The 26892-nt window shown below is 42.4% G+C and overlaps 1 protein-coding gene across 1 annotated transcript in view; it reads left to right on the plus strand.

Annotated features, from left to right (window-relative positions):
- Nucleotides 1-292: 292 nt before the first annotated feature.
- The window catches only part of alk (ALK receptor tyrosine kinase), a gene marked incomplete at its 5' end in the record, with an annotated part of 253051 nt that continues 226451 nt past the window's right edge, over nt 293-26892 (plus strand). The window contains one exon of the mRNA XM_083682991.1: nt 293-1037. Coding sequence (XP_083539117.1) covers nt 293-1037 — 745 coding nt within the window. The remainder of the gene's footprint in view (nt 1038-26892) is intronic.

Genomic DNA, 26892 nt, shown 5'->3' on the forward strand with positions numbered 1-26892 from the left:
ATCAAACAGCACCTCAGAAAGCGAGTCATTGGGATCGTACCCGTGACAAAGGACATAATTTAGGAGAGAAAGGATGACACTTTTTCCGCCTAAAGAAAGGAGGTTAGCAACAGACACCGCTACTACCAAACAAATGTGAAGCGTATCCCCCCTCCTCATGCCGCGGGTGCAAGGAAGAACTACAGAGCCCGCATAATCATCGATTCGCACTTTGATTTGGTGCTGTGTCCGTGAAAAGGCAAAGAAGGAAAAGCGAGAAAGAACATCTAGAAGGAAAATTCTGATTCTAAGCATGACGACCAGGATATTGTACTTGTTCGTTTGGTCTGCGGCATTTCTAGCTGAGCTGCAGTGCGCCTCGCAAAAAACCACCGTGGGGCTGGCGCTACCCACCGCGGGGCTCAGCAACAGCAGCGGGGACGCCAGCGGCAAGAAAGACTCCAACCAAACCTACAACTCTAGACTCAATAGGAAAAAACTTGCCGTGGATTTCGCAGTCCCTTCTCTTTTGAGATACTTCATTGGGGAGTTTATAAAACGTCCACTTAACGGCGATTGTCTGACTTTGAATGGATGCTACACAGTGCGCGCTAACTTACGGATGCAATGCATACCTTTACAAAAAACAATATCTACTTTTCTCGACCCAAAGTCGGCAACAATCGATAGCTTGGTGGCTGACAAAGATAATACGAGTGCTGGACAGCTCCTCTACCGCTACAAGCGGCCGCTGTCCAAAGTTCTGAATTTAGGCTTGACGAAAGCCAGTCGAAAATCAAATCAAGTTGTCGTGGAAATTGGGGAGGACATGGTCAGAACAGGATGTGGGGGACTAGCAGTCTACGAGGAAGCCCCAGTATTTTTCATGGAAATAGACCTAGCACGCATTTTGGAGTGGTGGTTGGGGGCCGAAGGAGGCCGGCTAAGGGTCCGTCTCATGCCCGAGAAGAAAGCGCAGGTTCCCGGGAGAGAGGACAAATACACTGCGGCGATACGAGCGGCTGACCCCCGCCTTTTTCTTCAGATAGCCTCCCGCGGTAAGGTTTCAGATCTTCCTTCTTCTTCCTCCTCCTCTTCCTCCTCACCACACACGCGCAAACGCACGCACGCACGCACACACGCGCCCGCGCACACCCACACACCCACACACACACACACACACACACACACAGAGACACACACACACACACACACACACACACACGCACGCACGCACACACACCCACACACACACACACACACACACCCACACACACACACACACACACACACACACACACACACACACAGACACAGACATACACACACACACACACACACAGACACAGACATACACACGCACGCACACACACACACACACACACACACACACACACACACACAGACACAGACACACACACACACACACATACACACGCGCACAGTATCGATGAGTGTCAAGGTGTTGGTGTAACTGTGACTTACGGAAAGAATATGTTTCAATTTGGTGTGGGAACAGTAATGCACAGTATAATTCCACTATATACAGTCTAGTTCTCATGCATAATGTAGGCTACTACATGTTGAGTTTGGTAGTTTGGTTCGTAGTTGAAGGTATATGGCGCTTTCCTAACCTACAGAACCTGTTATCAAGGAGGAGATACTTGTTTTATGCAGACTGGTTACTAATGTGGCACATGCCGCTCAAGTGCAGCAGAGTTAAGCCCTCAATCACTCACACCACTCACTCTTAGGGTGCTGTCTCCGTGGATGAAGGGTGCAGGGGTAATGGTTTGGTAATGGTCAGAAAGACACACTTGTTGACTGAGATAGTCAACAGTTGCCATATGAAGATGACATTTTATACCTGTTATATTGTCAGCAGGATAGAATACGTACACAGTGAATGAATATATGGATATGAGTGCCACATCTTCCTGCGCTACATTTTATTTACATTTTATTGTAAATAAAGAGAGTCAGGATCAGAGTCAGGATCTAGACTAGATTTTATTGATGATGACTACAGGTGGAGGCTGTGGAAGTAGAAATCGGAGGACGGGCTCATCGTAATGCATGAAATGGAATCAGGAATGATATCAACCACAACGGGCTTATTGTAATGCATGGCTCGTACAGTATATGTCATATGCTGGTAGAGGTAGAAATCAGAAGGCGTGCATTACCATTACCATTACCATTACCATTACCATTAGCCCGTCTTCCCATTTCAACCCCCACCATCCTCCACTGGTTGACATATGCCGTACCTTCCAAATCAACGCATCCTGAGCTGTATGTATTACTCTAAAATAAGAAGGATACAAATGAATATGCATTAACATGTGCAGCAATGACTCTATACAATATATGTCCTCTTGATGGTGTTTCCATGGTATTTAAGTTGGAAAAGTCCTAATAAGGCTAAGGCTCTATTCTTTATCTTTCTTTCTCACAGTTTTGCCTAAACTGCTTCATCAAAATTCCCTTAGCAGGCAGACAGACACACTGTACCCATAGGTCAGGGATAAAAAAAACAACAACAACAACAACAAAAAAACAGCTTTTATTTTAAGCTGCTATCTCTGTAAATGCTTAGTGCTCAATACTTGAGGGTGCTTCCCCATTTCTTTGGCAAAGCCTAAGCAGAGTAATTGCTTAATCGCTTTGATGAGGTAGGCTGGTCTAGAAAATGGAATCAAACCTGTCAGATAAGCGAGCGGGGCTGGCTCGGTTGAAGACTGATAGTATAGTTCCCCCTATTCCAAACATTCATAGCCCACTCTCATTATCCTTTTTTTATTATCAGGAGTCCAACCAAACCCACACCTCAAGCCTCTGGAACCAATCCACGGTCAAGTTGTTTCTGATGGAGTCTAGAGTTGTAGGGACCACTGATTGGTTTGTGGTGATGTTACCATTAGTGATGATGCGTGGGACACATCCTCCAGGACATGCTGAATTACCGCCTCATACAAACATCTGTCTAAGCACATGAGATTATGTGATGAGGAGAAGAGACTAATGCACACAAAGATATTGCTAAAGTAAGTGTCGGCCCAAAGGTTGGTATTCTAATTCTGGGTCCCATGGAGAAGATGAAAAGTGGAAGAAAATCAATCGAGAGTTGTCAGGTGTGAGCAAAAACTGACTTGTACTTTATTAACCCTAGTACGCTCTCCAATCATCTCCATAAGCATAGGTTACATAACTGGGAGTTATTACATGGTTACGTTGGCACAGGGCAGGTGGAAGCGAGAGTTAACCCCCTACTTCATTAATTGATGCTCCTCCATAAGTGTAACTTATTACATGATTTAGTTCGTACAGGGCAGGTGTAGGCAAGGATTGAGCCTGGACATCATTATCCCAGCCTCACCAAGCATCTCCTACTCCAGGTGTCTTATTAGCAACATGTGACAGCCACCCACATACCTCATTCCTGGAATGTATGTATTGGAATGTATTATCTGCCACTGACTGAAGGAGTATTCGTAGGAGTGTGATTATATCGGCTCTGCTTGCTATGGGAATGCACACAAGAGCACTCTGAGTGTCAAACAACTGCCCAACCCCTATGGTAACTATTCCCTCTGTAAGAGGCTTAAGTCAGAATCCTTTCATAAAGTCAACACACCTACAGGCAAACATGGCCTCATTTTACAACCTGCCATGAGTTGATGTTTAACCACAGGTTTGGAAGGAGAAAGAAACACGATGTGGCATAAGGTGTTATTTTTATTCCGCAGTTGATACTATTTGTGTACTGCTTTTACCCGTGTGCCAGAGTATTTAGTCAGAACGAGTGCCGATATTCCACTGCTCTGAACCACTCGCTTTCAACCATCCTGCACCCGAACCGAAGCTGAGAGTTGTGGAAGCACTGCCAGATTCATACTAATAAACAAAAACAAACTAGTATCAGGGGAGGCTGGTGGAGGTAGAAATCGGAGGATGGGCTCAATGTAATGCATGGAATGCAATGAGGAAGGGTGTCAAACACACATGTGTTTGATACCATGGAATGCAATGAGGAAGGGTGTCAAACACACATGTGTTTGATACCATTCCTCATTCCATTCCATGCATTACAATGAGCCTGTCCTCCGATTTCTATCTCCATCAGCCTCCCCTGATACTAACATAAGTCAGAGTGATATAAAACACAATACAGATGTTAGGATTCTGTTCATGATTGCCAAGACACAATGCACCTCGTTCATGAGTCAGTTTCCTGCATGGCTTGCGTGGGCGGCACCAGGTGGAAGGTAGACACACAAGGTGACGCGGCATCTCAAGTAACTTAAGGGACTGCTCACGGCTGGCAATCAATGCTCGCTTGACATTTAAAGCTTGTATCAATCAGCCACTAATGAGGAAATCGATAGCAAGTGAAAACGACACACAACTTCATTATTTATGTATTTCTATAATCAATGGACCCAAGGAGTCCCCCGATTACAAGTGTCTCTCTCCACTTTTTTTTTTTTTTTTGTCCTTTCCTTTTTCTTGGCCTTGACCTCATCTGAGATTACATATGACAGTTGAGTCTGCTGACAGTTGAGGTAAACAATTGTTAGCAACTGACCATCAGGCAGATGTGTGCCTATATGGGATGGCCTACAAGCAATGGACCTACAGTGTTACATTTCCAGGGAAACCACAAACACTGTGAGAGCTCTTGACATTTCGTGTGCTAAAGAATCAGTGCTGCTTGACTGACAAGATCAAATGACTGAACCACAGCCAAACACAGTCAGATGGCGTAATTACAGTCATTTCTATTTGTTCATGTCCTTAGGGGGGTTTTACTCTCTACACATGTTAAGTGATGCTGATAATGCGCCCAGGGATTCAGAGGGCTCCGTGTTAAGAAATGGTTGGTTTTTGTCCAGCATTGCCCATTCATTGATGCAGATGGATTAAATTAATGCATGTTAATGAGATGCCCCGTGAACTCGCCGCAATCTGTCTGTGACGACACCGACGTTTAGCAGTATTGCCAGCTCAATCAGATTCTGTTCACTGTTCATGACAAAAAAACAGAGGAATAACTAAATCATTATACTTTCTGGTCTTGTTCCAAATGAAATGAAATGTTGCTGTTTAGCCATTATTGCTGATCTTCATTGGCTGTCTGGGGAGCTGGGGAGAGAGTGTGAAATACACCCCAGGAGGAATGCAAATGTATGCAAACTTAGCGCAAACGTGCTAAGAAATATGATGTTGAAAAGCTTGCCAAATAGAGAGACATGGGTAAACACCTTGATGTATACAGTGGCTAATGCTTCTAATGACATTAAATTACCCTGGTTGTGTTTATGCCTCTGCCATGAATTGATATGAGGAGGATTCAAGGTGACTTTGCTGTGGTTCTACCCCTTTGTGTGGTCGAGTCTCTCTCTCTCTCTCTCTCGCTCTCTCTCTCTCTCTCTCTCTCTCTCTCTCTGTCTGTTCCCAGATGTTTTAGTTATTTAAGTCACTTGTTTTATCTTTCAAAAACTCAACAGCCTTTGATTAATGGCGATGCACATGTGAAGCTAGGACACCAGAGTTTAGCTTAAAGCTAGTTATGGAGAGGCATACATCAGTTGGATATGCAACCCACCTTTTTCATAGGTGCTCTACTTCTACCATGCTTAGGGAATACATTGCCTGCATGTTGGTATGTGTGTAGAAGTTAGAGAATGTGTGTGTGTGTGTGTGTGTGTGTGTGTGTGCGTGTGTGTATGCGTGCGTTTGTCTATAAACAGCATTGGTGTGAGTTATAGTGTATACTGTAGTTGTTTGTGTGTGTGGGGAATTTTGAATGCCATGATGACACAAGCATAGATCTAGTTTTTCTTGGTTCTGTCAAAGTATGAGAAATATGTGGCATTTTCTGTATTGCTGCTGCAAAGAGCAGTAGACAAGGAATTGTCAGTGCACTGAATGAATTCTGCATACCATCAAAGAGTGGGATACCAACAAAACGTAAAACCATGTAGCAAATACAACACACAAATGGTGACTTCTATGACACATATGCAGTGCTCAAAAAATGACATTCCATGGGACTACCCTTTTTTCTTTTTCTTTTTTTTAAATGACAGTACAGTTTAAAACCATTACAATGATGTATGGCCTAGGCTCAGAATGTACTGTGTTGAATAGTTGACTAACTACCCTTGGCTCGGATAGCTCAGTCGGTAGAGCATCAGACTTTTAATCTGAGGGTCCAGGGTTCAAGTCCCTGTTCAGGCGAAATTGCATTTCACTGCAAGATCGACTCCATCATTGCAACAATGGTAAGAGATTGATCATCCTGCATTTCTTGATGACTAATGGATAGATGATTCACTTAAACAAATGTATTTGTTGTAAGTCACTTTGGATAAAGGCGTCTGCTAAATGGCATAAATGTAAATGTGGAAATGGGCCAATGGCTTTACTTACTTTTTTGTCCTGCAAAACATTGACTAGATCTACAGAGAAACTCCAAATCACGTTGTTCTCACGCCTTTTGGAGGTCTGGGGAATTTTAGATTAGCAGATGTGGCTTGGATTGAACTGCACAGAGTGATGGGAGAATGTGCTTGCAATTTCATTGTATGTTACATTTAAAAAAACCCTCTGCCCACATGCCCGTAAAATGGTTGTTTGTTGTTATGTCCGTTGTCTTTTTTTTTCCGACTGGGTAGGACTGTTTTGCTGAATTCAGTTTTTTTGGAGCTCTGCCCAAGCAAGTAATTTGATTGGTTTAACGTGTCACGAGATGTCACTCATTAAAAAAGGTTCCCATGCCTTTGTAGCTACTTTCTGCAAAGTATTTCCCCAGGCTTTCCGGAGTCAACGACGGTAGTCTAATCGAGGTTAGAGTTTTTTCCTATCCTCATTATACAGGAACAATCAGACAATCAAAACATACTGATGTGATGTTTATCACCAAGCATGTATGAGTGTTTGTATGCGGGGGAGGATGTTGGGGAGAAGTCGGCCTATGATATTGCACCTGGCTTTAGAGCCCATTAATCCATGTAACCCCTGCACACCTCAGCTTGAAGAGAAGATCCTGAGTGCTCTCAGGCCACATCCCCGGCAGCCTTTATGATCTGTAATGGGATTGTCGAGGAGTGGGAGCGGCATCATCATCACAGGACAAAACCCACTTAACGGGATACCATCCGCTATGAAAGGGGTATCGGCGCTACTGGAAAAGGCACAGTTTTTACACTAATCCCTGCCCCACTTCCTACAGACACACACACACACACACACACACGCATGCACACACACACACACACACACACACACACACACACACACACACACACACACACACACACACACACACACACACACACACACACACACACCTCATATCTAAGAGATGGTATGGGCACGGAGCATACCTTTTTGCCATTGCTCCACTGGGCCGTCAGGCTTGGCGAATGTACCAGCTGAGAGGGGGCGTTGAAGGGGGAAGTTAGGGCAGAGGTGAGGGGTGTGAAGTGCCACTTGAGAGGGTGTTTTGAGCTTATCCGAACAGCAGGAACGGTGGAGTGCGGGCCCCAATGTGCTCAGTGGCATGGAGAGGTTCAGAGGATAGAGGCGGAAACCCTCTCAGTGGGGTCACAGCCGCTGCATACAGATTGGAAAAAAAAGTCTTGAGACAGTCGGCTTATCTTCTTGGCTTGAGTGGCAGAGAGTGTGTACTCAGCGCGGAGAAGTTTGATGAAGTCTGAACTTTTTGCTGTTCTTCTTATTTTCTCTTCTTATTTTGTTGCAAAGAAGGGGTCTGGAAGTTCCAATTCAGCGCATTAGGCATTATGCCCCGGCTCCATGTCAGAGCACAGATTATTCCAGCAGTCATAGGGGCAAATAATTGAAGACGAGTCTGAATGAGATTCAGTGTTTGCATGTTGTGATGGATAAAGGAACATCAATCATGGCCGTGTTTATTTGTTGCCTTTCATTGCTGGCTGTCCCCCATTTTAGCCGCAGCAACGGGGAAAATGGATTAATCTAAGACGGATAGCTATTTACTCTCCTTCTCTGTGTGCCTACTTCTGATATGTGTTCTGTATGGTACAGCAGCTACAGCACAATGCATTGAAGAGGGATGTTTATTAATTCTTTCACTTCCTGAGTGCCTTGTTTGGGGCATTGGAATAATTTTGTCACTAGAGGGACCCTAACTTTACTTGATTCCCTCGTGGGAATGTGGAGTGTAAGGCTAAGGCCACACTACAGAGTAACATAATAGTACTGCTGGACACATCATGTGGTTTAACACTTGCTATTTAACTCAAATGACCCAATACGAAGTTACCCTTTAATTAGGCCTAACCATGTCACCTTCAATCCAAATATTGGCTAGCCTAATAACAGCCTAATTGATATGTAGGTTTGAAATGAAACAAATCCAGTCGTTGTGTCCACTAGGGAGCACTGGGGTGCTTTGTGGCAGCTGGACACCTTCCTGACGCGAGGCCTGCTGAAACAGGAGAACAGGAGAACTAAAGGTAGCAGCCACATCAGCAGTGCAACATGGGAGGATTCAATAGCTCTGCGTTTTTTCCCACTGCCAGTTGGACGACTTCATGTCGACCTTGCTTGCTTGCACTTGTTTATGAGTTACAAGTCTAAGTCTAACCCCCCCCCCCCCCCCCCTCCCCACACACACACACACACACACCAGATACTGTATATCATGACCTTGCTTGCTGTAACTCTGGAGCTAAATGAAAAAGAAAAAAGCGAGATAGAGAGAGAGAAGAAGGGCACTGGGGGCAGCTGGCAATCTGACAGGGCATGGAAACCCATTCATCCAGTGGACAGTGTTGTTGGCAATACCTCTGCTGCATTTTGCTTATCGTTAATAAGACATTTGCTGACTCCAAAATGTGGGAGATATGTTTTCTCCTGGCTGTGATAGCATCTGCCATGATCAAACTGAAGCAGAATGGGCAGAATGGGCTCTACCGGGAAAGGGCAGAAAGCAAGTTTGGCTCAACTCCTGTTCCTCACTTAATGCAAATCAATAGTCAAGCAGCCACACATACTTTATATCTGGAGGTTTTCAAAGTTGTACACGGCTACTTTTCTTTGTATTAGATGCGGTTATTGAAGAGAGAAATGGATGTAGATGTCAAATTCAGATTGAAACGTATCAGATTCTTTGTGAATTAATGTCAGGCTTACAAAATGGGTGAAAGAACTCGCTTGTAATCTCTCCTTTGGAGAGATAGTGAGTGACACCAATGAACAGCTCATGTTACAATCTTACATTCTAAGCTCTGTGATAATGAAACAACTGATTAAACTGTCATGTATTCGTGATACAGACTTTGAAAACCTGTGGGTACAGCCAATGAATGACAAGCGAGAAAAAACGTTTTCTAAACCTCCAGAGACATTCCATTATAAAATGGATACCGTCAGTGGGAACATAGTGAATATAACTACTTTGCGGCTGTGCTTGGCTTAAGGCAGGAAATATGAGTACACATACAGTTATGTGGTAATGTCACACTTCAAGGATTAAAGAACCTTCTCTTTGGTAGCACTTTTTTCATGAGGCTCCCATATATAACACATTCTAACTCATTATAAGCATGTATGATGCCTTGTAACGTCTTCATAACGTATCCTAATATATTCAACTGACCAAATATGGCTGGAATTAGCTCAGAGTTATTATGTGATGAACAAATACATTACAATGCAGTCATACATGCTTATGACAAGTCTTAGAATGACTTATAATTGCATTATAACTGTAGGGAAAGTGTTACCTGTTCTTATTTGTCATGTCTGTTTTCACTGTAATGACACAATTGCAATCATAAAGAGAGACAGAAGTAGAGGGAGCACAGTTTGGAAGAGTCACTGGGGCCATAGCACATTTACCGGAGCTTGTAGGTGTTACTGCTTATCTTGGCTCCAGCACAAGGTCAACCAGCTTTGCATCTTCCAGTGCTGCCTAACACAGGGTGGATCTCTGTGCAGAGGAGGGAGAGTTCAAAGGAGGCTGAAGTGTCATGGAGGTGGGTTGGAACCATGCTTGGGTGATGACTAATCTTGCCTGAGAGCTGAACACTTGAATTAGCACCCCAAGCGGATGCCTAGGCTTTAGTTTAGCAGGCTAAAGTGGTGTTGTGTGTGAGAGACCTGGGCTGGAATCCCATTGGTTGTGAGTGCCTCTTGTAGTGCCTCTTTCCCTATTCATACATTTCATGGTCATAAAATGTCATGAATCAGACGGAAATTCCCCACTGAAGAACAAGAGCAGGATGGGACATAAGGGACGTACAGGAACAGTAGCTCATTATGAACAGCGACAGAACCATACAGGTACTATATGTATAGCTCTGAAATTACAGTACCTCCTGCTTTCAGTAGAAATGCCGTGGGATGCATAGTCCTGACTACTGTGTGTCTGCTCCCTTCGGCAGTAGTAAGTCATGGACTTGAATAACCTCGGTCACTCAGCCTTGGAACTCATGGCTGGTTCAATTCGGTGTGACGGCTCTAACATGGCCCAAGAGCAGCACTGCACAGCCAGGGCACTGGCCCATTCAAAAGGTCCTGCATTTTCGGAGAGAACAGCTATGGCTAATGACTTAAGGGGATAGGGGGGGGGGGCACGTTTTTCTGAGGGAGCAGAAGTACGACAGCTGTTGGAAATCCAAAGGTTTTTTATACTCTGGACTTCATAGTGGCCTTAGCCATCCGCTGACTTGATACTATCAGCCCCATTTATACGCCCTTATCTCATCCAGAAATAAACATGGAGAGGACCTGACATTGACCCCTGAGGAACCCCACATTCCCATGTAAAGACCGGACATGTTGTTCTCCATATTTCCAAGGATAGTGAAAAACATTATCTATAATTGTATGATGATGAAGAATCACTGTGATTGGAGGGAGTTATTTTCTGTCTACTATTGTAGGGAATACAGATGTGAGGGCCGGGTTCTGGGGCTATGAATCGGCCAGCTGGGCACGAGTCATTCATCTCCTCCCCCTTACTGCTTTAGTATTGAGCAGGGCTCAATCAGGCTTGTGATGAATGCCAGCCGGCTGCTGGGGCAGCAATAAAAAAACAAAACAAATGAACAGGAGAGGCCAAATTAATGGCTGTGACCGGGCGGGAGGCTACCCCTGGCTCTTACTGTGATTAAACAGGGGCCATGAAAGGGGAAGAGGCCATTAGAGATTGATTGTATGACTATGGCGATCCCCCTAAAAAAAGACACGGAGTGAAGTTCTCTCTATGCCACGAATATACTATATGCGGCCAAGTCAAGTCAAGTGACAGCTGCACGTTGTGTAAAGGCTATAAACAGAGATGGTCTCCGCTCCATGTAGGCCATGCTGAAGATGCTTCAACAACTTTACACATGGTATGCATGGTATACAAATGGCTTTAGGATAACACCTAATATTTACTGTCATGCATAAGCCATTATACAAATGCTCATTGATAAGGAAAACTGTGGATGTAAGAATCTCACTGGCAGAGGTTGATAGAAAACATTAAATAATGATAATCCATTATCATTGTCATCATTGTTAGTGTAATTGGAAATACAATGATACAAATACAATTGGTATGATATCTGAAACTTGCTGTGGTAGGTACAGTTGTGTATTGTGAGCATTCAAGTATTTCCTGGCAGCTGCACAAATTGCACCATTTCGGTTGATGCCACATAGTGTCTGTTTCACATCCCAGTTTGTGCCCATAATCAGAACGAATACCCAAGAAGATAGGCCTGTTAACTCCTTGCCACCATTCAGTGCTGACACATTTGATGTCACCAGCATGTCCCCTTCCCATCAACCCCAGAAAGAGAACACACAGGGGCTGTTGAGCCGTGCAACTCGCCAGGGACTGGTGTTTGACATGCGTGCAGTTTGGAGAGATTGCTGAGATTTGTGCATTGATCCAAGCGTAAGCTTTTCCAAAGACAGGTCCATTTGAATAAAGGGAGATTTTTTTGTGGAGAGCTTTACAGACCCATCAAAGGGGTCAGTGGTCCCACAGGGGGACTTCTCTAGAGGAGCAAATGAGCGATTTGAATGATAAATGAGAGAAAGAGCATTGCACTAGGGAGACGATGGTAGATGGTGAGGGAGAGAGGGAGGAGATAAATAGGAAGTGATAGAGGACTGCCGGGAGTAAAGAACTCACGCCAGAGAGAAAGAGAGAGAGAGAGAGAGAGAGAGAGAGAGAGAGAGTTAAATGGAAAGAGCTTTACTGTAATTTGCTTTTTGGTACCTTGAGTGTCATGCTAATTAAGGCCCATTCTAATTGAGCTGAAAGACAAAGAGAGAGAGAAAGAGGAGAGGAGATACTGTAACAGATGGAGTGTACTGCCGGGGCGCGTGATAGAGTCTCAGAAAATAATGAGTCATTTAAAGCAATTTTGTAATTAGTGTCCTTATTAAGCTCACATTAAAGCCGGACCATAGCACCGTATGTGTCATTGTGATTCTTCTGTGTTCCCTTGCTGGTGCAGTATATTTAGTTACTCTTTCACCCTTTTGAAAATAGCTTTTAGATCATTAGATCAATTACAATTGAGTGGTAATACACAACACTATATCTTCATATCATGATTATTGACAGCCTAACTTGAGACCCACTCGTATAACTCACATTTTTGTATCGACGTCTATGCCTGATTTGAGTAAACGTTGAGTTATGTGTGTGGATCTGAAGTTATCGGGCCTTTCAAAGCATATTGTTGAAATTTGATGTAACCTGTAACTGTGCAAAAGGCATTTGAGGTCACAGATGCAATGCTTTATATCTTACCTCTGTGTTGCCTGTGGAGCAGTGGGTTAAAATACTCTTCAGGTAACATTAGAGAGCACTTTCTCCTTCTCTCTCTCATAAATTCGCTGCCGACTAAGACAAGCCTCTTATCACTAAAAGGTCATAAAGTCTCTCAAGGGGGCCGTTAAGCCTGTCCTCTCACTCTCCACTCCCAACTCTATACCGCGCCAACTCATTCAAAGCACCCCTCAATCCCTCAAAAAAAAAAAGCCTGAATCTGTAGAAACAGTTTTTATCACAGATGTCCCAAGGCCAATGCGACCATTTAAGTACTGTAGGCAGTTTTGCTCTATGACAGTCAGTGTGGTAACAATGACTCAGCTTATTGGTGAGGATCTGTCATGACATGTTCCACAATGTGTAACCCACATTGATTAGGGATCAGTGTTTAAGGGTAAAACACTTTACAACCTTGTTAAAGTGAGTTACTGCCTCGAGTCCTGTGTCTTACTCAACTTCTTTTACACTGAGCGTTAAAGAATTGAATCCATTGCCTTGACTGTGTGGGAATACAATGATTAATTGTATCCCCTCACTGCATTATCTTCCATCTGGCGGGGTTACTAATCTCCTCAGGATGGATGACTTTTTAAATGTCTGCCGTTTCATCTGTAGTCAGGTCTTTTTGTCATGAAAAGAAAATGGACATCGCTATCCATGCTGACTCAGGAAAAAGTCATCACTGCTAGATCTTTCTAGAAGTTGTAATCATGTGCATTTCTACATGTGGACAACAGTGTTGATTTTCACTGAGTGCCCTATCTGGTTTTTAGTACCCTTTTTTACCTCAGAGACAAGTATGGTGCACAGTACAGTCATATCTTCTTGTTGCCAGACATGTATTGTGACTGCACACATACCAAGAGCATAAGCATTAGTGATGTCAATTAGATTATTTGGATAGAATGATATGACAAATGTGGCAGGTTTGTGTGATCATTTAGTACCTACATTTAACTGTACATGTAAACTGAAATGCTGTAGAGACCGCTTTCATGAGTCATGGCTCAGACACATCTGACAGCCACTAGTTTGATGCTGCTTTAAAGGGCGCACCACACAGACACACACACACACACACACACACACACACACACACACACACACACACACACACACACACACACACACACACACACACACAACACACACACACACACACACACACACACAAACACAAACACAAACACACACACACACACACACACACACACACTTTCACACAGGCTCCTTTCAGCTCTGCAGGTGGTCCTCTAGCGCAGAGGAGAGAGAGTGTGAAGTGTGTATGGTGGAGATTTACAAACTGACAGTGAGAGACAGGAAAACAGACAAACCGAAAAGTTAAAAAGGAAGAAAAAGATGAAAACTAACAGAGCTCGAGATTTGGAAGGAGTGGCGAGGTATTTTTCTGTTGATTAAATTAAATCTTGGATGGCATTTCATGATTATGTAAATGCGAAACAAACACATTCTACATTATATTGCTTTTCCATCTATGGTGTCTCTGTACTCTACTCTATGTTAGACTGGTTTAGACAGAAATGGTGGTGTAATCTCAAATTCTGGAGCACTGAACCACGCAAGAGATCTGAGAGAAAAAAGCAAAGGCATTATTCAGAGTGCCAAGATTCAGGAATCCATTACCATTTAAGCTCAAATTGTTATTAAGCACTTCTCTGGGAGGGGATTTTTGGAACTTGTTTTCTGGTACTTGATACACTGGTTGTGTAAAAAGAAGTTATGTTGCTGAATGGTAGAGAGAATCATAGAGAATATACGTACAATATCTGCTCTTATATGCCTGCGTTGATGAAATTTCAGATATTTAAATAATTTAATATGTTAACCGCATAGTCCCTCAGAGCTTTGAGGTCATATCTAAGCACTAAAAGAAACCCAAGTAACCACTGTACAGAGTCTTGAGAGGAGGGACAAGCTTCCAAGGCTTGTGGTCCACACTCAACTTAACATGCCTCAATCTCTCTGTGAATATTGAATCAATAAGGCTCCATTGCACAAAACCAATATGTAATTTCCCCCTAGTCACTCAGAAACCTTCATCGGTATGCAGTGCTGCGTTCAAGTTACTTCCGCTGTTCAATTGAAATCCAACTGCTACTTCAACAATGAGAGTTACGGCGTTACCCTTAGAGCTTATGCAGAAAACCCTCAGGGTATTTCATAAACCATTCCAGATATTGAGTCTCTTCTCCTCTTGTTGGATTTTAGACCACCAGGAGCACAATTCAATCAAACCTGCATTGGAGTATTTACGCAGTAGCTCTTTCTCAAAAGGTTGAATAAAATCATAGATTTGTTGTAGGTACTATCGGCTAGCATCCGCTTCCTCCTAGACTTTGATTGCTGCTTTTATGATGCTTATACTGTATATTTGTTTTTATTTTTATTTATTTTAACAATTTTGTTAAAGTAAATAAATAGTGTTTCTATTTTGTTTTATGCACTTTAAGATTATTCTTGTATATTGAAAAGCACTTTTTAAATGTGATAAATCATTATTATTATGATTATGATTATGATTATTAATAAAGTGTGTTTCAGCCAAAGGTGTAAGTGACAGCCTTTGGGGCCTGTTCAGAACACTGTGATGTTCATTCATACGGGGATGTATTGTCAGTTATTTTGTCTTACAATGCAGTACAATAAAAGATAACTGCAGTGATCAGTTATAATAAAATGCTAAATAATATAACCACTTGTATCAAGAGTATGCATGTATAATATATATGATATATTATGCATGTATATCATGTTACACACAGAGGGCTCTGGGTTTTATAATGTTTCAGAATACATCGGGAGCTGACATTTCTCAAAGTATCATATGAAAACGTCATATTTGCATGACTGAGACTCATGTGGTGATATTATTAAGAAATACTGTATGAACAGTATGATTAGTCTGTTAAAGAAAGATCTTTGTTGCAACCTCTGACATCCAATGTAAGTGCTTGACAATGGCTTCCTCATATTTTCTTTTGAATTGTGCTACAGTCATGCTTTTGTTATGAGTACTCACACTTTGTGTGGGTCTTCCTGCTCTGTGTGAGGCCTCCTGCTTGCCAGTGCCAACTTCCTTTCTGGCTCTAAGGGAGAAAATGACTCTAACCCCTTTTAGAAATGATCGGATATGCATATTGTCACAGAGCTGTTGTGCCCAAATGATTCAGACAAAAAAGCTGAAAAGTGTTCATTAATTGATTGATTGATAAAGCGTGAGCATATACTGTATGTCTTAGCATATTTCAATTGTGGATCATCCATGTAGGAAAAAATAACAAGTTAAAGTTTGCTGTAGAAAGTGCTAAAGGCTATTTATATACGTGATTTAATAAATGTTATGCATTCTACGTATCTGTATTTAGATTTATTGAAGAGGTGTTTGTTCCTTCTGCGCTCAGCCAGGAGAATGGCCAAACAGAGTTGTGTTTAGGAGCGCAATGTTTATATGTGTTGGATAGCGCCAATGTTGATGAATCCGGGGAAGATAACTTGTTAGAAACCATTGGCAATGTATAATACAATTGTTTGTGTTGAAGTTGATATGGATGGGAAATTAATATCACCTGTTGAGTTTCTGTGTATTGTGGTTGTTTTTGAAGCTAACTGATGGGCTATTTGTGATGCCAAAGGTATGTTCCATGGCTATGGGGAGGGTATCTAAGCCCTGGCATTCAGCAGTAGTAGGCTCAGGCTGGGTATAGGTGTGGTTGAGCTTGTTTGGAAGCCTGGCTTTATTTTCTTTTGAGCGCTTTGCATTATAATGAATTCCCTTTATGTTCAGTGTCCTGCCATCGTCCTGTTTATTGTTTTGTAAATACCTGTAGAAAGTTGCCAGCTTTACTTCCAATAATAATATGTCCTGCCTGCTTTCTGACACCACAGCGGCAGTCTCCCTAGCACAGATGTAGAAGTATGCCTCTTTTCAAAGACGTCACCCTAGGGTTTCCTATGTAAAAACCCCAATCATTTTACTTTTCCTACCACTATTTTTAATTTAGGCGACAGTACACATGCATTTTTCGTGTGTATTCATTCTTTCAAACGGTTGACATCAGAGATTATTCCAATATTTCACTGCACATATTGGCTGCGAACCTGGCTCTAAAGTGATAGACTTGGCCTTCCCACTCTCGATTCAACACTAATAAACAATCACAGGGGAAAATATACTGCAGAGACTGACGATCAAATATGACCTAGATTTGTTTTGAGGAAGTTGGACCATGAACAGTTGAGTGAAGGACAGTGTGGGACGAGTTGTGTCTGGGAACTAGGCATGCGTTACTGAGCTGGCCCATATACACACAGACAGGATGTAGAAGCCATAGAAATCCCTACTGGTTAGAATGCAAAACTTTTCACCACTTAATTTTAACACTCACTCACTTATCCTCGTATGCTTTTAAGTCTGTGCACGTCCCACGTTTTTTCTTTCTTTCTCAGCATTCTTGGCACATTATCTCCATACCAAATGTCCAACTGCAATTACAAACCTAATCTTGTTTTTCTCTTTCATCGTCCTGGTCTCAAGAGAGGCACTTTATCAAAAAAACGGAGCATCTTCGATTTCGACATCGTACCTCAAAAGAGATGGTGAGAATCCAGGCATCTGGCAAGCCTATCCCAGCATCCAACCCAAAAGGCAGAGTTCAAATCAGCCCAATCCTCCTAGATGCAGATTATACAGTATATTGTTTTGAGGATTTATAACAGCTGTCTGTTTTCCAGACGTCGAGACAACCATCTACAATATCGCTTTTTTTTCCTTTTTTTTTCTGTGACATTCTTCGGCCCTTTTTACGCACCAAGCAGCACAATTAGCATTAGCAATTAGCATTTCTGAAATTGCGTTTCGCAATTAGCATCGGCAAATGAGAGGCTTGATGCATGAAGCACAGCTAATATGTAGCTGCATTTCTGAAATTCTTAATCTATGGCATTCATGTATATGTAAATGTAGTACGATAGTATGCTAATAAGGATTCTAAAGCTAATCACGAGATGGTAATGAAATGGATGACAGCACTGAGACTGGATGTTTTTCATTAGTCAAATTACACACGTTAGGGGATCTCTTGAAATTACAGAAACCATTATTGTAATTTTCCTCTGTGCAGTAATATTTATGATCCATGTTTCTAACAGCTCCAGATACATCAATTCAAAGAAATTTGAGTCTCTTTCAACCCCAACCAATTCTGAATGAGGGGCAAATGGAAATATGAACTCTTCATGTTCAAAGTATTCGATAAACAGTGCGCCAGCCGGCTCCAATCAGAAATGACTGCCTATTAACTCAAACACGGAGCTTAGCGTCTCTCTCTCTCTCTCTCTCTCTCTCTCTCTCTCTCTCTCTCTCTCTCTCATACCATTCCATCTCAGACTGTCTGTCCTTGTCTGTCTGCAGAGATGGAGTTGGCTGGTCATCACTTAATGACTTCATAATGGGCTTGAGGTCGCCACTGAGTGTGTGTCTCGTCGCGGGCGTCCACAAGCTTAATGAGTTTTTCTCCCGTCTCTAGTCAGTACCAGGTCTAACTGACACACACACAGACTGACATAAGCACAGACACACACACACACACACACACACACACACACACACACACACACACACACACACACACACACACACACACACACACACACATTCATGCATCTGTTGGTTTATATTTATTCAATCAATTAAAAAAAGATTGAGAGAAAAACAAAGCAATTTGCATACTTAGTAGTTTTCAAGTCATTGAACTGTTTTCACAGCGTTCTTTTTTTGCAATTTTTCCTTCTTTTTTTTTGGGTGCAAATGTTGATTTCGAAACCATTCTGCATTTTCTTTCTCTGAATTCAGACATTATTTTGTGTGTGTGTGTGAGAGAGAGAGAGAGACAGAGAGAGAGAAAAGCGCCCACGTAGAGAGAGGATGGAGAAATTGGAGCACTTTAGGGAGAAAGGTTGGTGTTTTTTTTCGAGAGTGTTTTTATGGAATGCTACACTGGGGAGCACACTCTAAAGTGCTGCTTTCTTCGAGCCTGCGAGGAGCTATTTTACGTGTCAAACTCCAGCTTTCATCAGGACCTGTGTCATTGATAGGCCTGTTGGAATGAGGACGTTGCTTCCTCTGTTGTCACAAAATGGAACAATGTCTTTTTTTTAATTTTATTTGGCAGCCACAAGTTGAAAGGTTCTCATTTCAGCCACAGACTTTGTTTTTTTTTCTTTCTCAAGAGAGCAGTAACTGCCAATACAACAACATAATGGTAAGGATACACCAGTAAAGGTTTTTTTTAAAATCAATAAAGAACAAAAATAGAAGTATTTTATGTGGTGTAAGCCTGATCCTTACATTAAAAACAAAGCTAGTTTCGTAATATTTTAGGAAATGTCCCATATCCTGTCAACTTGACTAAGCGATGTTAAGCAAACATACTGTAGTAGGCCTATTATAATATTCTTCAAAACCGTGTTAACCTCCCCAGCCTTGTAAAGAAGCTTGCTGGGTTGTGGCAATGGACAGTAAGTGAGCCTATTACTGAGTGGGTCTACAAGTCGTTAACCTAATTGGTGCTTATTTAGGCACAAGAAATATGTAAACATTAAACACAAACATCTGCCACCTGTACAATGTTGTTTTAGCCAAATAATTGCCTTTTCTCAGAACATAAACCAAGATGTCTCTGTGCTTTTTACGACAGAGGAGGCGATGTATCTCTTCCCAGGACAGCCTGTGTTTCGCGGTGAGCAGCAATATTTTGAGGAGATTTAATAACTTTGCTCTGTTAGGAGTCATCTGTCCATTCGAGTGGAACAGGCGGTTTGAAAATAAAGCCGTAAAAGACAAGGTCCTAACACAACAGTGTTTTCTGCCAGTTATGACTGCCATTAAATTATCCAAAGTTAATGAAGTGTAGGTGTTTTGGAGACCTCGTTAACTGATGTAGGTAGAGGATTTCGAGGCAACAATGTTTGTATTTTAACAATCTTCCTATGATGTGATAGTGCAGTGAGGACATTGGCAGAAGTAAAAACATCCATTCACAGTATGTGTGTGTGTGTGTGTGTGTGTGTGTGTGTGTTGGGGGGGTGGTCCTTGGGGGGGTTAGGGTTGCGGGGGGGAGAGATGGGGGTGGTCCTGGAGGGGGGGGGGTGGAGATGAGAAAGAATCGTTTTCCGCTCCTGAGGGTCTGAGAAGGACATCAAAGCCATGCAAATAAAATCTGTATGGTGTGGTGTGTGTGTGTATTGATTTGGCCCTTTACAGAGTAAAAAGCCTCATGTTGCGTGAGGTGTGTGTGTATGTGTGTGTGTGTGTGTGTGAGTGTTTGTGTGTGTGTGTGTACTTGCAGATGCCTGCTGGGCAGCTCAAGTAAAAATAATGATATTTCAAAGGTCAAATGAGTTGTACCATCCAGGCTTTGGGGATTGCTTTGCCAGCCAGAAGAAAAGATTACACAGGTTGCGTACCGGTATAGGCCTATGCTTCTCACACAATATTATAATTTTTTTATGCGGAACTAACTTTCTACATTTTTAAAACCATTCTTTGATGTCAACGCCTTCTCTTTATTCATATTTGTTTTTGTTTTGAGGTTCGAAACTTGCTGACAATATATGTTATAAAAAGTGTAGCTAAAGTTATTCAAACAGTGAAAACAGATTGCTTACATTCTTCACTGACCTCAAATGGTGGAGCAGGAAGTCTCCCACTGCAACTTTATCTCTACTGTATACTTCCTCAGATATACTGTATGTGTTATGCACAATGCACATTATCATCATTTCTGTAAATGTGCGAGATATGGGTCAAAAGCTCATTTTCATCTTAGGAGTTAACATACTCATATGAGAACAAACCCATACATTTACAAAACTATTGTTCTTTCTATATATAAAACACCACATATTGATATCGATCGCTCGGAGATCGTCAATGTGCTCTTGCCAAAAGCATGTGAGAGGTGAAACGACGCAGCCAGCGCAGTGCGTTTTTATTGACAGCTACTGTATAACCATGTGGGCAGACGCAGGTCGCTCTGAGAGCACAGGCCAGGTTTTGGTATGTGTGATGAATGCATACATCGAGATCAATGGATGCGTTGAGGATGTGCGGCGCACAGCTACCTCAGAGCATTGCTCCCACTTAATCTCTGCCATCTGGATGTCTTGTCTGTTTTGAGAACTTAAATTTGGTTTGAGAATGCTGGAATGGAGAAGGCTGAAAACAGACCCTACACAAGCCTCTGGGACAGCTCAACTGTAGGTATGGGGATGAACCTTAACATATTGGGGAATAAACCACCCACCACGATAGGTGGGGCAATAGCTGGATGAGACAGAATAGTGTAGCCCTGCCAGCAACTTTAAATGAACTGGTACAGTATGATCCAGTATGATCCAGTATGATCCAGCATCAGAAGTCTAAACACACCATGATGGAGCAACAGCATGAGATATAGATAAAGATATACTTTATTAGAGGGCTGGGATACACAGGGCAGCGTGCCCGGCTCACTAGGAGACCTACTTACCCTATCAACACCGGCTTTTCACAGCGGGGCGCCGCGTGTGCCATGGCCAATTGCTTTTCCACAGTCACTCTTTCACAGGGCTTTCACACGGCTTACTCCAGGTCTATTCTGTCAAACTCTGGCTTTTACCCTCCTCTACCCCCCTGGTCCTTACGAGGCCAAACAGGGCTGGCAGCGTGGTTCAGAGCGAGGGCAGGGAGTTCTTATCATCCACGTGCTTTAGTTGGCAAGTGAACTTGGTGGGTGGCAGGCAAAATCCCAGTTCGCTTGCTGTTACTACATAATCGAATGGATTCAAACGGTGCTTTTTTTTTATACAATTGTCATAAAGTGCTTTAGTTACCAGATCCCGTTGGGAAACCAGAGCATTTGATCAAAGCGGAAAATCGCAGATAGGAAATTACTGTTAAATTCTGTTTTGCCCTGCTGGCAGTTGCGGAACTGCATGGAGAGAAATAGAGCGCTGTCCCATTATGTTTTCAATGCTTGCTGCTTGGCAATATGCACTCTGAGCAAGAGTTTAAACAAATGTTTATTCTCAGCCAACTAAAGACGTATCTACCATAGACATCTAGTGAAATCTAGAGGAAAAACACTCAATTGTAGTTGGAGATTTCACAATGTCAGTCAAACTGTAGCTTTACTATCATCATTTGCAAGAAAATATAACTTGAATAAAAAAATTGCATTGAAGTTGGTATACAACATTAACCATTGACTTGAGGACTTGAATCCCAACATTAGGGACTTGTGACTTGGCTTGAGACTGACCATTATTACTTGGGACTTGACTCGAGATTCAAAGGTTAAGTTTTGAGACTTCTCTGCCACACACACACACACACACACACACACACACACACACACACACACACACACACACACACACACACACACACACACACACACACACACACACACACACACATAAGTAAATGATACAATGATTCTTCTCCTGGCATTTACTCTGCAAGGTGCTTCCGGCCAGAGGGAGAGAGGGGAGAGAGGAGACGTATGCCCACTGCGCTGTAGAGACACTAAAAGGCTCCGACTTGGTATTTGAAACCACCCATGTGGGGTCCTTGATGCCAGAGTCGCAGAGACACAAGGCCATAAGCATGATTCATCATCTCTTGCGTCTTAGCAGGAGGAGGTCACCATCGGAGTATGGGAGTGTGTAGGTGGCTGTGTGTGTGTGTGTGTGTGTGTGTGTGTCGGTGTCGGTGTGTGTGTGTGTGTGTCGGTGTGTGCCTGTGTGCAGGCCGTCTTGGGGCCCCTTTCCCGTCTGCATAACGTGACATCTCAGTACCTCCTCTCTCTGGAGTGCCGGTGGTGGTTTGAAAGCAGCAGCAGCAGCTGCACACACACACACACACGCACACCCACGCACACGCACACGCACACGCACACGCACGCACGCACGCACGCACGCACGCACGCACGCACGCACGCACGCACGCACACACACACACACACACACACACACACACACACACACACACACCGACACACACACACTCAGACTCAAACTCTTTCATTCTCTCTCTCACACACCACATTTTTTTGGTGTTTCAGTGGTGCCATACATCACTGGCGTGCACAGCTGTCCTTTGCAGCACCAGTATATTGATGCTAATGCAATTAGCTCTGTTGCCTTCATCGGGGTGTGGGGGAGTGGGAGGAGATGGGGAAGATGGGAAAAAACTGATCTCCGGATCTAATTAGGAGAAAGGCGTTGGCTGGAAATGGGTTTGGAACACCGTAAAATCAGTCACATTTCAAGAGTGACCCATATATTTTCATGCCCATGAATATTGCAATGCTAACATCCGGTATTGGACAGCATGCATATTCAAGGAACTCTTGGATCTTACAGAAGTGTTACTGCTGTGGCAGCAAAGTGTATACATTATATTCGTTTGATACCAGGAGTCTATCATATCCCCTCCATACATGATACATAATAAAGTAGTGCATGAAAATGGAAATATTCTGCACTAATATTATGTTAAAGATACTGTTTCTGTATGTTATAGATACTGTATCTGTATGTTATAGATACTGTTTCTGTATGTTATACATACTGTATCTGTATGTTATAGATACTGCATCTGTATGTTATAGATACTGTTTCTGTATGTTATACATACTGTATCTGTATGTTATAGATACTGTATCTGTATATTATAGATACTGTATCTGTGGAGCTCTCCCGCTTGGAGTGAAAACGTTTCATAACTCTGGGCATCGACTGTATTATGATAGTCTCAATTGGTAATCATTATTGTCAAAAGCACAAGACTCTTTTCATCAAGATTTGAGTGTGAAAACAGAGGGGGTGAGGAAGAACAGAGACACAATTATAACTGAGGCAACAACAAAAACAAAGGCTCATAATTGAACAAAGGAAACTGGTAGTGGAATAACATTTTCAATGAGCTGAATCGAAATGGACTGTCAGAGTGTTATTAAATATTTGCATCTGCATGCAGAGCTTAAAGGTTATTTCATCAACTCTGCCAAAGGCCACACTTTATGAGGGTAGAACTTGTCCATGGCTGGACGATCTATCCACAAAATCCCAGTCTTAAAGATTTATGACCTTACTAGAAATGTATAGAAATCTAATATGTGCTGAAAAATGCATTTATTGTGATAATATTGCCTTGCAATGTAATTTTGTTATATTCTTCCAGTTGTTGTTTCTCCATACTGTTGGAATGCGTTGAACAGTGCAAGGTTTGCAGGGTATTGCAATTTATATACAGGATAATAATTCAAGATTCAAGATTCAAGATGGTTTTATTGTCATATGCACAACAATTACAGAGCAGTCGCTGGCAATGAAATTCTTAAGTCTTGGGCTCCTCCAACAGTGCAATAAGAAGTGTAAATAATAAAAATAAAAAGAAACAACAACAATAACAATAGTTACCTAAATACAAAACTAAATAAATGTAAATGTAAATGTAAAATGTAAAAAGTGAAATGTAAACAGACGTTTTTATCCAGATGTCGACTGGTATAAAGTGGCATTTTATAAAGTGGCATGTTATAAAGTGGCATAGTTAAAAAGTGTCATTGTGGTGAGCTAAGTAGCTCAGGAGTTCAACAGTCTTATTGCCTGTGGGATGAAACTGTCCCTGAGTCTGGTGGTGTGAGACCGGATGCTGCGGTAGCGTCTGCCAGACGGGAGCAGCTGAAACAGTTTGTTGCTGGGGTGATGAGGGTCTTTAATAATCCGGTTAGTCTTCTTCCAGCAGCGCTGAGTGTAGAGGTCCTCCATGGATGGCAGCTCCGTCCTGGTAATGTGCTGGGCAGCTTTCACCACCCTCTGTAATGTCTTACGGTTGAGGGCGGAGCAACTGCCGTACCAGGCGGTGATGCAGCCAGTCAGGATACTCTCTATGGTGCACCTGTAGAAGTTGCAGAGTATCCTGGAGTCCATGTTGAACCTCCGCATACATTATCATTACAATTACAGTGCCTTTGGAAAGTATTCAGACCCCTTCACTTTTTCCACATTTTGTTGTGTTATAGACTCAATTTAAAATGGATTAAATTAAAAGAATTTGCCATCAATCCACACACAATACCACAGAATGACAAAGTGAAAACACGTTTTTTGAAATTTCTGTAAATGTATTAAAATTGAAATGCAGAAATACCTCATGTACATAAGTATTCAGACCCTTTGCTATGACACTCTTAAAATTTGTTAAAATGCAAAAATGTCATCAACAAATCACTCAATAATGTTTTTAATTTAATACATTTTAAATTGAGATTATAACACAACAAAATGTGGAAAAAGTGAAGGGGTCTGAATACTTTGCGAAGGCACTGTATATTGAAAGCATGGTCTTCGTATATTGGAATTGCAAATAGAACATAATAAACTTTTGTGAAATTTGCAGATGGGTGGGATGATCCCTGTCAATCACTGCATGATTCTGTGTTCATCCAATGGAGGCTCTTGATATGGGGATGACAGTTTCTAACACGAGTTAATGATTGGCAAGGAAATAGCCCACCATTACATTCAAAGGCTTAATTTCTCTTATTTCTACTTTACGCTTGCTTGATCATTTCTCAAATAAATCCTGCAAAAAAACATGAATTAGATTTTCAAGCCAGAGGTGCCCTATCATCACTGAGTGAAATTCTTTCATCTCCCTTCCCTTTCAGAGGTGCACCAACATCAAACCACCTATCTCCAAATCACAGAATTGCAACAAAAAAACCCAACTGAGAAGTGAATCCATAATTTCAAGAGAGAGAGAGAACAGAAAAGAACAGTCACCGTGGCCTTCAGAAACGACAACATATGTTAAGAACATGTCTTCTTAGTGGAGGCGCGTGTTTGATTAAAATGGATGCTGTTCTGTCAGACACTTCTGTGTCCTGAGGTAGTTTTTAATTACTTTATTACTTATTTATTTTCCTCGTCTCCTCTGGATATTGAGCTAGATCACACTCTGAAAAAATGCACATTTGGGAGCATGCCTGGTTTTCCTAGCTAAGTGTTTTAAAGGCAGTGTAAAGAGACATAAGGATTCAGCCGTACACAGTGACAAATGCATTAGTGGTTTGCGGAGGGGTCACTGACAGGTCTCTGAGCTCAATGTGTCTCTCTCCGACATTAACACCCACACTGTAACTCAGAACTGATGTACTATCACGTTTACTCAATGTCGCTTCTATGAGTGAGCAATGGGCTGTGTGTGTGTGTGTGTGTGTGTGTGTGTGTGTGTGTGTGTGTGTGCGTGCACATGCTTGTGTGAGTGTATGTGTGAGGCTGTGTACCAGCACTTGTGTGGTGCGCGTGCGCGTGCACGTGCGTGTGTGTGTGTGTGTGTGTGTGTGTGTCTGTTGATAGCCAGCAAGAGGATTATGTGTGGAGGCAGGGGAGGATGGTAGGAACATCAATGTGTCTCACCCCTCCCGGCGGGCACTGCCTTATCCTTGTGTCATGCATTACGATAAATAGACCTGAAGCAAGGGAAATTAAATGACCTACACGGGGTAAAGGAGGTGAGAGAGCAGTGGAAATGTTTGGATGTATGCCGTGAAGTCTGTCTGTCTATCTGTAGTCTCTATCTGTCTGTCTGTCTGTCTGTCTGTCTGTCTGTCTGTAGTCTATATTTGTCTGTCTGTCTGTCTGTCTGTCTGTCTGTCTGTCTGTCTGTCTGTAGGCTGTTGGAGGCAGAAATTGGGAACGGCCTCATTTAATGCATGGAATGGAATGAGGGACCATTCCATGTATTACAATGAGCCCATGCTCAGATTTCTACCTCCACCGGCCTCCCCTGTACTGTATAAGTAAAGCATATAGTTGTCAATTTTGCACAGTATGTAAGGATGTATAGTGTGTCCAGTATGTAAGGATGTATAGTGTGTCCAGTATGTAAGGATGTATAGTGTGTCCAGTATGTAAGGATGTATAGTGTGTCCAGTATGTAAGGATGTATAGTGTGTACAGTATGTAAGGATGTATAGTGTGTACAGTATGTAAGGATGTATAGTGTGTCCAGT

Source organism: Argentina silus (assembly GCF_951799395.1).
Source record: "Argentina silus genome assembly, chromosome: 13".
Lineage (NCBI taxonomy): Eukaryota > Metazoa > Chordata > Actinopteri > Argentiniformes > Argentinidae > Argentina > Argentina silus.